Source organism: Artibeus jamaicensis, unplaced genomic scaffold (genome assembly GCF_021234435.1).
Source record: "Artibeus jamaicensis isolate MK-2021 breed Jamaican fruit bat unplaced genomic scaffold, CSHL_Jam_final contig_482, whole genome shotgun sequence".
NCBI lineage: Eukaryota > Metazoa > Chordata > Mammalia > Chiroptera > Phyllostomidae > Artibeus > Artibeus jamaicensis.
Window position 1 is genome coordinate 1,796,658 of NW_026521857.1, and position 13,501 is coordinate 1,810,158.

The following is a 13,501-nucleotide window of genomic DNA, read 5'->3' on the forward strand; positions in this document are numbered from 1 at the left end:
TTACTGTCAAGCCAAAAGCTAAATTTGACCTGACCTATGTGTGTACCTCACAGTTCTCAGTATTCAGAAACTTTTGAGAAGATACAGAGAGGAAACAGAATTATGGTTTAAAGTGATGGGAGAAGGGGAGAATAAAATATTGGCAAATAGGGTTTATGCTTTAATGTAACAACAGCTCATTGAACTTGAAGGGGATTTAGTCATGTTTCCTGGGAGAATGACATATTATTATTTCAAAAGGAGTAACTAGTTCTTTGCCATCTCCAAAGAATAAGCTCTTTAACAAGTACACTTAAATTGTAGTATGAGTAGTAGATTAGATATAAGAAATAGTCTATTAAAAAAAAGTTCCTATTAAATTCATGGAGTACCAGGGTGGGAGGTTGTAAAGCCCTCATTTGGAGTAGTCAGTGGGCTATGGTGGCATTTTAAATAGCATAAGATTTATCAGTTTGCTGTGGTTTAGACAGATATATGAAAGGTAAAGGAGAAAAAGCAAATGACCTTCAACCTGTTGCTTTCTCGAAATGTATTTCATGAAGTTGACTCTGTGCACTGTATCTTGCCATGTTTTATTTTCCAAGTGAAACCTTAGCATGTTTGTGTTTTCAGTTTTATTAAATTAGTTTCTCTTTTTTTTTCCTTTCAGAGAGCATTAGGTAATCAAAAGTCCACAGTAGTTGAATTCAGCCATAAAGATGCCTCTGAAATTAACAGTGAGCAAGATAAAGAGAATTCCTTAATCAAAAGTGAACCAAGAAGAATTAAAATATTTGATGGAGGGCAAGTACAAATTTTACTTCTAAATGTACATTTAAATTTTCTTTTTAAATGTACATTTGCTTTCATGTGAATGAAGACTTATCAGTGTCAGTTTTATGTAAATATTGCAAGGTATCTCAGCTTATTAACAGAATCTTCATGGCAAAATAATATATTCGGTATTATGTTAAGTAATTCCATTTTGTTCAAGAAAATGATAACTATTTAGGAAGTAGAGGTCTTAGGAGGCAATTAAGAACATAGTTTTCAGCATGAACCTTGGAGTTCACACTGATTTACAGGAAGCAATGACTTGGAAAACCTGCTATAAGAGAGATTAAGTCATTACCTGTTTGATGTGTTTGTGTATTTGGTTATGAGAAAACCAAAATGTAAAAGCCAATTGTAATGATCCTGAAACTCAGAAATAACAGTTGTTGTGATTTAATTTAACGAGAAAGAAAACTTTTAAACCCAGTGATTTATAAGAGGAAATATTTTAAAATTAAACCTAGTATTAAATAAGTTTGTTTGATTAGAATTAGCTATTAGAATGTCAAGTATTCATGTAAAAAGCTGGAATATTCTGTTACTTGTACATGCATAAAATTTATATTGATTCAGTCTAAAAATTGTGCCTTGTTTTATTTTTTAGGTTGAATTTTAATTATCAATATTTTATCAAAGGCATAGTATCCAATTTTCCTATTCATGTTTCTTTCTTTAAATTAGATATAAATCAAATGAAGAGTATGTGTATGTCCGAGGCAGGGGAAGAGGAAAGTACATTTGTGAAGAATGTGGAATACGTTGTAAGAAACCTAGTATGTTAAAGAAACACATACGAACCCATACAGATGTCCGCCCCTACCACTGCACTTACTGTAACTTCTCCTTTAAGACGAAAGGTATGAGATGACATCGCTTCATGGTCCTTTTTATATGCATTGAGTTAGTAGCTCTAGACCCAAGCATACATATTCTGTGACCAACAATGCAGTAGCTAAAATAGACTAATACAAATTACATCTTATCAACATTGTAGACTTTTTTCCTTTATGTTTCTGGACCTCTTGGTGAAAAAAAGTTGTTTATTACATGCTTTTAGAATATGAGTATATAATAAATATAACATTTTAAAAGGAGCAATTGGCCTTTTAAAATATTATTCCCTAATTACAGTCACATAATATGATGACTAACACATTTTAAAAAATACTTAATTTGGGGCCAAAGAAGAAAAAGAAATTTTCATGATTACTTAGGTGTTAAACAGCTGAAAAAAAATTAAAATAATAACTGCAGTAAACTGATGATTACATTCACACTTTATTATCTGATTTTAGATATGCAGCCATTTTTTTACTTTTCATGATTTTTTTTACCCAAATTCAATTGAGTTTCAGCTTCAAAAATTTTCTAACTTTTGTACTATTTAATGTTTGTAGAACTTAGATCTACTCATTAAAATTATATTTTGTACTGTTTTTATATTCTTTATGCAGGGTGGGACAGAAGTAGGTTAACAATTGTGAGTACATGGAATAATGAATTTATTCTTGTATTATTATTTATTAACTATTGTGTTATTTTTCCATATAAACAACTGCAAACCTACTTTTGCCCCCTCCTGTATGTTACTTAAATTGTAAGCCTTTATTATAGTTATGGTGATTTTACCTTCCACAAATTTTCTGTAGCATATAATGAATACACTACTATAAGATGTTTACTTTCTTCATTAGGTCCCTTGTTCATGAATCATTCATTATATGAAAATTTGTTACTTGAAATTTTAGTATCATATAACACCCTTTAAAAAGTAAGAATCTTTCTAAAACAATGCAACGTAATTATAAAGTCTGTCAAAATACTTAATTGATAGTTTTTTACAGAAGTACTGGGTTTTTTTTTGAGTAAACATTTGCTTTTTTTGGTTTTTTTGCAGCTTTTGTCTTAAAGGTTCATCAAATCTTTAGCAAGATTTACTGTGTTTTGTGCCTAGTATTTATTGGTACTTAAAGAGAATTAAAATACGTAACATCTAAGTGGCTTCAAAGTAGTTCTCCTTAAATGCCAATAGTATCTGAAAGAAGGATGATTTTTTTAAAAACTGTTCTTCAGATAACCTGGAATATTTTCTAAAAATTTTAAGAAATCACGAAGAGTTGGGAGAAACAGTAATTCTGTACTTTTTTTATTGTGCTGTAGAACCTCCTTCTGGCAGTGGAGGGTAGATTTCAGGACAATTTTCCTGGTCTTGTGTGAAGGCCTTGATAGGATAAAGTACTTCGATCTTTCAACCCAACTTACTGCTTTTTTTTTTTTTTTTCTGCTGATTTTAATTTTACAATTGAGAAACATCTATTAATTTCTACTTTGAGACCAGAACACCAGTAGTAGGCTGATATAACCAATAAAAGGTTACTGAGTACAAAATGATGTTACCAAATGAAGAGGATCAAGGTATAATAGGAAGTGGGTATTTCTCAATAGAAGGAGGGAAAGGAATCAGGATATTAAAAATATATATATGTTCATAAAATAAGGGGCAAGAAAGGAAGAAAACTTAGATGTGGGAAACCAAATGAGACTACAGAAATTTTTTGTCAAATAACAATCACCAAGTATTAGTGAAATAACTCAAAACAACTTTGTTTAAAATCTTAGGTGTTTATTAACTAGTGGACGGAGCATGAGGCCCCCTGCAAAGTGATCATTGTGTGTTAGCAGTTTTCCGGTCTTTCGTGTCTCTAATATGCCTCCTATCTGAATTTACATTAAACTTTCTGTTTTGTCAGATAATTCATAGGAATTATGTGATCAGAATGATTTGAAGAAAGCTACCCTAGCTAAGGTGACTGGTAAAGAAAATACTAGAAATTCAGTATTTCCCTAATTTTGACATGACAGTTCTCTTTTTTATGGTCTTCCCTTGTAGCAGTCTACCTTTCATATATATACAAAAAAATAAGTATCTCTTTTATAAAAAGAGATTCCATAGTACCTTTTAAAGGTTTACTTGGAATAATATAGGAATACCTTTATATAGGAATAATACAGACTTGTTTTATAGTTGGCTGTAGATTTTAAGCCCTACTCTCATTTACTTTGTTTTCCTAACCAATTCAACTCTACTTCTTATTGAATGTGTCTGCTTATATTAAGTGAAAGTAGGAGTGATATAATGGCATGATATATGTATGTAATATATGTACACATACTTGTACACACACACACAAGGATAGCAAAATACTATCAAGGGAATGAGCTGTAGTGCTAGAAATTGATGCTTCTTGTGGTAATGCTTATAAATCTGTACTTCAGCATTTGTTCTCTTAGTTTATTTTATGAGTACATTTTCAAAATAATTGTTTTCACTCTTCTGCTTTAAAGGTCAGTCAACAGGAAATACACAGTGAGCTTGCATCTCTGTAGCATTTAGTGCCGTTTATATCATAGAAAGCTAGATAGAATCTATTTGTAGCTATAGGAACACAGAAACAAAATCCCTCTTGCTTTTCCAGAGGATTTAGATTAAGGTTTATTAAATCTGTTGAAAATTTTATCTATTAAATGAATGTACAAAGTTTATAGCAATGCTAGGGGATATTTGCATTTTAATATGCATATCTAAATGCAAATTGTATATTTTAAATTATTTAAGAGGTTGGTTAATAGTAATAGCTCAGGTTATGAGAAAATTTGCTTATTGAAAAACTTATATTCCCAAATATGCCTAGTTGCAATTATACAGTAACTTTTTTGAAAGGAAAATAGCGTTCTGTGGCTATCTATTTTGGGAACAAAAGCATTTTGAAAGAAAATTATTAATGTATCTTGTATTTAGGTAATACTGTTATTAGACTAGAAAGTGTTCTGACTTATAAATGGAAATTTCAGCCAATTAACATGGCCAAACTATTTGTTGTTACTTTAAAATGTAAAAACTAAAGCACACAGAAAAGTAGAGATTTGTATAATAAACATTGGTACACCCATCATTTTAAAATTATTATTATTTTGCCATGTTTGCTTTGTGTTTTATTATGTTTTTTTTTTGAAGTATACTGTAAGTAATTGTCAGACATGGCCAAGCTATTTAAGCCAAGTGTTATCTCTAGAGTCATAGTGGTCAGGTTTGATGAAACCTAGGCATTTTTTGTCCTGGTTGCCTTCTTACATTTGAACCCCTGAAGCACTAAGTTATGGGATGCTGTGCGTACTATCTAGTGCAAGAATTGGTTTGAACAAATGCAACCAGGTCCATGGACTTGGTACCTATTTAGTGGAATTGAGGCTCTATAAATACAGCAACTTTGCAGGCCCTTCCACAACCATAAGCCCATCATCTAGGCCAATAATTCAGGCATTTTTAGCTCTTTTAAAGACTTATTCTCAAATAAGTCTTTTGCCCTGCTCACCAAACTCAGTATTTAGACTTTTTTTTCTCATAGTATACGGTTTCTCATGTTGTCAGTTTTGTGTGTGTGTGGCATTCTGCTTGAAAGCCCCAGAAGAATCCAAGCTCTTGCCCTGCATTGACAATCACCTGGGACAGGCATGCCCAGTGGTTCCCACTTACCCGGTAGTACGAGTCGGGTCCATCCACCAGCTGCCAGAGGAAGCACGCCTTTAGAGATACTACTGTGAGACTTCTAGACAATGTGAAGTGAAAGTAATGCAGGAAATCTGTTCTTATGTTCCAAACACACAGAATTACCATTTATAATGTAACAATAACTAAATACAGTGTTTAGTAGTCAGGCTTGAAATTTAAAAGGCTAATTCCTAGGTACCAAAATAAAAGAAGAAACTCGAAGATAGCTTGATGAACAGATACTTTTAAAAAAGCCTATAGGGACATCAAAGCCATCTAGATAATACGCAGAAATACTTGGGGTGTTAATGCTAATGCTGAAATGGAGTCAAGGCCTCTGAAATAAGCCTGGCTCTCCTGTCCTGAGAATTTAGGGGGAAAGCCACCTGCTAAAACTTGAAACCCTGTACCTATGCCATGTAAAGAACAAAACAAAACAAAACCTGGTCCAGAATCAGTGGTATGAAACCACTAATGTCCCAGGAAGAAGCAATTAGAAAACTGACCCAAAGTAGAGGAGTCAGATTTGAAAAAGAGAAACTATTAACTAATAAATAACAAGGTTTCTGCAAGATATAGATACCAGTATTTTCTTTTGTCCAAATTTTAGTCATTAGGATTGTTTGACTACAACCTGTACTTTCACTTGAAATAGGATTGGAATTTGCCAGTGTTGACAAATGCGATAGCAAAATAATACTATGTAAGCTTAGTAAACATTCTTTTCCCTTAAGGAAATCTGACAAAACACATGAAGTCCAAGACACATAGCAAGAAATGTGTGGATTTAGGCGTCTCAGTAGGTTTAATAGATGAACAAGATACAGAAGAATCAGGTAAGGCTTTATTCCATATTTTCCATAAATGCTGTTTACAATGTACTATTTTTTGCATCCATATTCTTCTTTTCTTTCCACTGATACTGCTTAGTTTCTATTTTCATTACCTCTTGATTATACTATGCTGTGGACTCCTCAGTTCGCTCATCTCTAATTTGTCTTCCTTCCTATCCATCTGTCCTGCTGATGTCAGAATGATCTTCCTGAAGCACGTGTCCGATCATGCTGCCCCTCTGCTCCAAGTCTTCGTTGGTTTCTGTTTGCCTACCAGATAAAGTGTGAGCCACTTGGCCTTACAGCCTCAGAGTCCTTTGTAATCTCTGGTTCCTAACCTACTTCTTGACTTTTATTTATCATTTTCTTTTACCTCTCCTAATGCTTGAATTTCCTGCTTACATGACATTGATCCAGCTTTCTACTTATGTAGCCCTCCCTGAAACTCCCACCCTCAGTCCCCATGCAAACCTGGCTCCCAGTCTGCATTGGTCGAAGTCTTACTTTCCTGCAAAATCGACTCATATCCACTGCTGTCATGAAGCCTTCTCTGATTTTCCCTTCCCACACTACTTGCAGGAAACAGTTTTTCCTTCCTCTGAACTGCTATAGTATTTTAGTTTTCCAAACGAAATTATTGAATCCCTTTCTGCCTTATTTTGTGATGGTTTACATGCTTATCTCACCTCCCCACTGAACGTCTTGAGCAGGTCATGAGCAGAACTGGTGACTGAGTAATGCTTGCTTCACCCACAGCCTGTATTAGAGTGCCTTGAACCTAGCAGCTACTCCGGAAATATTTGTGGGATAAAGCATTTGCTTGCTCCCCAAAATGTTTGTTATTTTGAAAAAGTTAACCAGTTGTTTTCTTAACAGTGTTAACAAATAAAAGTATTTATTTTCAATCAGTTTAAACCCGTTAAGGAAATGTAAACTTGTTAGGGAAACATAAACCTGTTAAGGAAAATAGAGTTATCTTTTTTTAAAACTCTCTTTAAAACCTAAGACTTGTCAACAAAAAAGTTGAAGAAATAAATTGTCCTACTGCTTTTTTTAAAAAGCCCTAAACATTTACCTCCTTGCTTGTTTTGTTTAATATGCATTAGTTTGATGTACAGAAAATTTCCAAAGACAAACAGGTCAAAACAACATTGAAAATATAGGTTAAAAAACCAAATACATCTAATTCTTCCTGACAACCAGTAACACTAAATTAATCAGCCTGACTTTCTAAACATGCTAGGAAAGTGACTCACAACTTTAGTGGTGCAGCTGAGGTGGTTTATTACTGTAAGCACAGGACAGGATGCCTTCAACCCTTTCGGGGAACTGACAGATTCTGAATAGAAAAAAAATAACCACAACAAATTTAGGAAATAAGCCGCTTTTTAATGGTTTGCATACAAATTGATGTTTTGATACATACTGAAGATGACAGAATTAGGATTTAAAAATACATACCCCATTAATGTGTAGCTTTTTGTCCTAGGGTCATATTAATAAAAGCCAATACTTTTCAGTTCTATTGAAATATAACTGACATACATCACTATATAAGATTAAGGTGTATAGCACAGTGGTATGAATTATATGTATATTGTGAAATAATCACCAGAGTAAGTTTAGTTAGCATTCATTGTCTCATATAGATACAATAAAAGAGAAGGAAAAATGAAAAACATATTTCCCTTATGATGAGAACGCTCTTAACTTTTGTGTATGAGAGGGACCACCCCAAAAACCCAGAATTTACTTATAAAAAATTTATATTTATTCTTACATGTATAAACGCTGGTCACCTTCAGAATACTCTCATTTGATGCAGCACATCTATCAGGACGTTTTTTCCACTGCTCAAAACAGGTTTTGAATGTGTTGATTTTGATGTGTTTAATGTGCTGCTTCTGCCATTTTTTGTTTCACCTCTTCCACATTAGCAAAATATTTTCCTTTGAAGACTTTTTTCATCCAGGGAAACAAAAACAATGTCATCCAGGGCAAGACCAGGTGAATAGGGAGGGTCGGGTATGAGAGTCATTCTGTTTTTGGTCAAAACTGCTGGACACTCAGAGCTGTGCGGGCAGGTGTGCTCCTAAATCACCCATCATGAAATGCGCAAACCTGTTGCAAGAGTCTTAAAAAAATACTCACTGAAGCTGAATGCAGCTCTCATACAGCGCCAGCTGGTGAACTGATTCAGATGGGTCCCTAGAACACTCACCTAGCAGAGGAAGCCTGCCCTCCAAAAGATAATTCTGGTCTTGGGGGGTCCCCCCTCTTACACCATATAGCCCTATTAACTATTGTCAGTGTGCTATACATTACATCCCTGGTACTTACTTTGTAATTGGAACTTTGTACCTTTTGACCACCTTTCTTCAATTCCTTCTTTCTCACCCCCCACCTTGGGTAACCACTAATCTGATCTCCCTTTCTATGGGTTTGGTTTTTTGGGTTTTGTTTTTTTTTTTTACATTTCACATATATAAACTAATTTTTTAATTGTTAGGAATTTAATTTTTTGTCAGTGTCTTTGTTAAATTCTGTGTCCATGTCTTTTTATGTTGAGCAAGTAGAAGTAAAAAGCTAGGAAAAAAGCTAGGAAAAAGCTAGAGTAACAGTTTTAGCAAGTGTATTTATTACCCATGGGCTAGAAAGGCATAAAGAAGAGGTTGCAATATGAAATACTGATATCTGAAACATACGGAAATGTGAGGTATTATTATAATAATACATATTCTTACATATTTTATTTCTTCAAGAAGAGGAATCCTATAAAAATTAAAGTATCTGTAGAATGCACTAACTTGTTAAGGAAGGCAGTACTTATATCCCAAATTTGCATAAGAGAATTAAGTATGGTTTCCATTAATTATCATTTATTGTTTAGATTGGTTGGCTTACTGATGCACTTACATTTCTTTCCATTCATGTTTGTGTTTCTCATCTCATTCCAAAAGCATCTGATGTATGTCTTTCGATTATAACTCGAATATACAGCCTAATTTTCTCTTCAGATTAGATCTTCTGATAAAACTAGATAGTTTTACATGTTTTTCTCACAGTTTGATTTTTTAATTACTGTATTTATAGGTAGTATACTCAAAGTTTTTTCACAGTTTTTATAAAATAGTAAATTATAGCACGTAAGTGGATTTTGCCGAGTGCTGTGTAATGCTAGGGGTCTAGTAATTTATTAATATGCCAACAAAATATATCCTACTTTTGCTTTAGTATAGACTTGGGATAAGTTATAAATGTAGTAAGCATTTGCTGTTTTAAACAGATTGTCTTATGTTCCTTTTGTGCTTTTAAAAATAATTTTAGTTTTTTTAAACACAAAAAGTTACAGAGTTTTGTTACATGCACGCACATCTTCACACCAGAATTGGTTGTACAGTGTGGGCAAAAGTAGCTTTATGGTTGTGAGTGTGTAAAGCAGAGAGTTGATGCTCACATTACTATTCATTTCATTTGTATTATTTTCCATACAAACAATGGTAGACCTACTTTTGCCCTACCCTGTAAATATTTTCTCACATTTGCCTCAAAATCTATTTCATAAATTCAATGTTTGTTTGAAAAAAACAAGCTAAGTAATTACACATTAGGTGCAGTTTTCCTTACCCATCATTTCCAGTGGCTCCCCTACAGGGGCAAACACTGCAGTTAAGGTTTTTCCTTTCAATCCCTGTAATGTGTGTGTAGATACATATACATGGTTAGTATATAGTTTTGTGTATGTTTGTTTTTAAATTTACATAAACTTTATCACCTTGTGCGTAGACACCTAGAACATTAATTTTGCTTTATAATTTTAAATTGTTCTCCAGGAGAGACATTTCATTTCTGCATATCCTAAACTATATCTAATATTGCAAGAATTTAAACTTTTGGCCAATTTCATCAATTGATAGTTTGCTGTCTTTGTGTGCGTTTTCTTGATTACCATCGTGATGTCGAGTCTTATGCTTTAAAAAGTTTCATTCCAGTAAACTGATGATCGTTAAAGATGGGGTTTTGCTTTGCAATTCATCAGATGTCCAAGTGTTGGAGGGGAGAGACCTTAAGACGGGAATATGGCACTGTGTGTCTGGGGGGTACTCAGTTTTCTAGTCTAGTGCTAGCCCAGAATATGCCGGCAATTCTTCATCAGTCCCCTTTGCTGACTTCATCTCCCCAGCCTGTAAATGGCTGTGGTCTGCAGTCTCCTTTCTGTCTGTACTCACTCTCTAGGAAATCTCACCCAGTCTTTTGACTTTAAATGCCATCTATATTCCTGGTAATTCCCATATTCACTCCAACTTTACATGTCCATCTGCCTATACACCATCTCCACTTTTCTAATAGGTATTTGAAGTTCGATGTGGCCCAACTTCTGATTTACTTCTTACCTTTAAGAAGCACACTTTTCTTATAGCCCTCCCCTATCCTTCCCGCTGCTAGACCAAAATTTTTGAAGTCATTCTTGATGCCCTTATTTTGCCTCTAATCCACTAGATTACCTTTCTGCTCTTCCTTTGAAATGGATTCACAATTCAGCCACTTTTAACTACCTTTGCCATTCGACCCTGGTCAAAGCCACCATGCCATCATCTCTGCAGAATCGCTTGTGGTGGCCCCTGAGAGATTTCTGTGGTTCAACCTCTCCCCCTTTACAGACTGTTTCAACACAGCAGCCACAGCGATTTTCTTTAAAAAATCATGGCATTCCTTTGTTTAAAGCCCTCCAGCGGTTTCCTGTCTCCTTCAGATCACTGATCTACTATATACTTTCTGGGCTCTCCAGCCCACTTACCCTTCCTCGTTACCATCTCTCTGAAACCCTTCTACTCCTGCCTCCCGTGCTCACCCAGCTGCAACCACACTGAACACACACCCAGCAGGCCCCCCATCTGGCCTTTGCACTCATTTCCTGTCTTTGGAATGCCCTCTGCTGGATGCTGCAGGACTTATCTCGGCATGTCCTTCAGATATCTCCACAGTGAGGACTTCTGAACTTATTCAAAACAAAAAAAGCACCTCAGTCTCTTACAGCTGCTGCCAGCGTTGCTTAGGCCCCTCTTTTGCTTTATATTTTCTTAAAGCAGCAAGTGCCCCCAGAGGTGAGGACAGAGGTGTCACTGTGTTTACTGCTCTGTCTCCAGCTCCTTAGGATTGCACTTCACAAGTAGTAGATATAATTAGTAAATGATTGAATGGATGACTGGGAACAAATGACCTATAACCTGGCAGGAAATAATTCAAGATTATTTTTAGAATTTGATATATTAGTTACCCATTAACTTCCTTTACTAAAATCAGTTGGTAGCTATAATGTAATATTTAATGCCTTAAATTACAGTGTTTACATAACATAGTCAAGGCCATTATAGGTATTATTGAAGTGGCGAAGGCATTTGTTTGGTAATTTCTCATTTTTGATCAATGACTCAGGAAACTAGAAGATAATTTATCTGACTATTCCATTTTCGCATCTTTAGTAATGACCACTCCAGATTGATAAAAACCTGTTTGTTTTTTCAGAAGTTCCAGAGAAGAAGAGTTTATTCCCTTTTTGATTCCTTCCTTTATCCATTTAGCACTTCAGCACTGTTCAGTAGATGCAGTCTCTGCCCCTAGGAGCTCCTTGCCCCAGCTGTGAGGTTGGAGTGTGCCCGAACTTGGCAGGGTTCACTTCCAAAGGCTGGGTTCAGGGAAGAAGCAGTGATGGCCCAGTTGGTTGCAGAAGGATCACTAGGTATATTCCAGAAGAAAGGGAAGGAAGTCACTCATTCATACATTACTTTATTTCAAAACGTATCAGTGACAGGATAGGGTAAGGGAAGGCAGGCGTTCTGGACTGAGGGAGTTGTGTGAGCAGAAGTCCAAAGATTCGACAAGAGGAATAGAGTGTTCAAGGGTAAAGGGTACCGGAGGAGAACATTGGAGAGGGCGCACCCTGGGATGGTGGTTGGTGAACAGGTCATCCTCTGTGAGGGTTTTAGCATGGGAAGCAGTCAACTGCACTCACTTATCCTTAGATATAATGTCTCTGCTGTGGCAGTTTATACCTTTTTGATGTTTGGACACTTGAAAACCATTTTCTCATAGATATGATTTTCTAATATTTGTAATCTTGTAAACATTCAATAATATACAGTGTTCCTTTTACTAAGAAAGTCTGATTTTTTTGTATCATTTAAAGCCATTGCCTTTTTTAGGCCCATATGTTTCTGACATTTAATCCAGGTTATTCTCTCTAATGTTCTTGAAACAAGGAAACAAATGATAATATTTGACCCTGGAATTTTTATTACTGCCATTTTTTGTTTTTTCTCCTCCTTCTGTTTTATTTTGTAGTGGGACTTTAGACAGTAATAGCTAAAAGAAGCATGATTTCATTAAGTTTCATTCAGCAACAACAATAATAAATAATACCACAGAGAAAAAATCTTTTTCTGGAAGGGTGTTTTTGCAAGCAAAGTACATCCCTCTTTCTCCACCAGATGGAGTTTACACGTTTGGGCAGAAAGTCTGGTCTGACTTTTCCCTCATGGCATCCAGCTTGTGTTTATATGTATAAATGTGTGATGACTAATTTAGAAATTTCACTCTTCATTAATTAAATTAGCGGCATTATTTTCCTTGGAATTAATGTCTGCTCTGGTCCAGCATCACTCTGGTATAGAATTTTCTTCATAGAATAAACTATCATAAAAGATAAAGACTCGATTTGTTTCTACTTTAATATTTCTATGTTTTAAAACATTGCCTTTATCAACTACATAAAGATGTTAGGATTAGCAACATGTTAAGATGTGTTTGATTTTACTATCAATGTCGTTTTCCAAGAAAAAACACAAATTATTAGATACAAGTAGTAAAGTGGCTTGACTTAAAAAAATTAGAAGGGAGAATAAGTATTCTCAAGCGCTACAGTTTTGAGTTTCGAAGTGTATATCCACTAGTAGAACAGAGTTCTGGGGTACAGAGGCTGGTCTGCGGCAGGTGACGTCATGTGCCGAGGTCTCTTCCCTGCTCCTCCTCGTCCAGTGCAGGTTCCCTGCCTCCCTGGTCACACCGCGTGAGCTCACCCCCTTGACGGTCAGGTTACTCTTGAGACTTCAGCTGCCCCGTGAGATCCTTTGTCCATATTGAAATGCCTGCCTGGCAGTGTCATCTCCATTTTCTTAGCCCAATAAATGAAAATGAAAATTGTGCGATGTCGTGCCTTCTGACACATGGCTTAGCTGTTATGCTTACCAAATGCTTTTGTGGCATCCTGGGGTCATAATGTCATTTCTCGTATTCTTAACCTCACAAA

General features: G+C 35.2%; 1 protein-coding gene across 4 annotated transcripts in view; it reads left to right on the top strand.

The window, feature by feature from the left end:
* Nucleotides 1–13,501, top strand: part of HIVEP1 (HIVEP zinc finger 1) — a 147,359-nt gene that overhangs the window by 115,198 nt on the left and 18,660 nt on the right. For all 4 annotated transcript variants that reach the window (XM_053668207.1, XM_053668212.1, XM_053668208.1 and 1 more), the window contains 3 exons: nt 650–783; nt 1,495–1,670; nt 6,097–6,198. In XM_053668207.1, the coding sequence (XP_053524182.1) occupies nt 650–783; nt 1,495–1,670; nt 6,097–6,198 (412 nt within the window). The remainder of the gene's footprint in view (nt 1–649; nt 784–1,494; nt 1,671–6,096; nt 6,199–13,501) is intronic.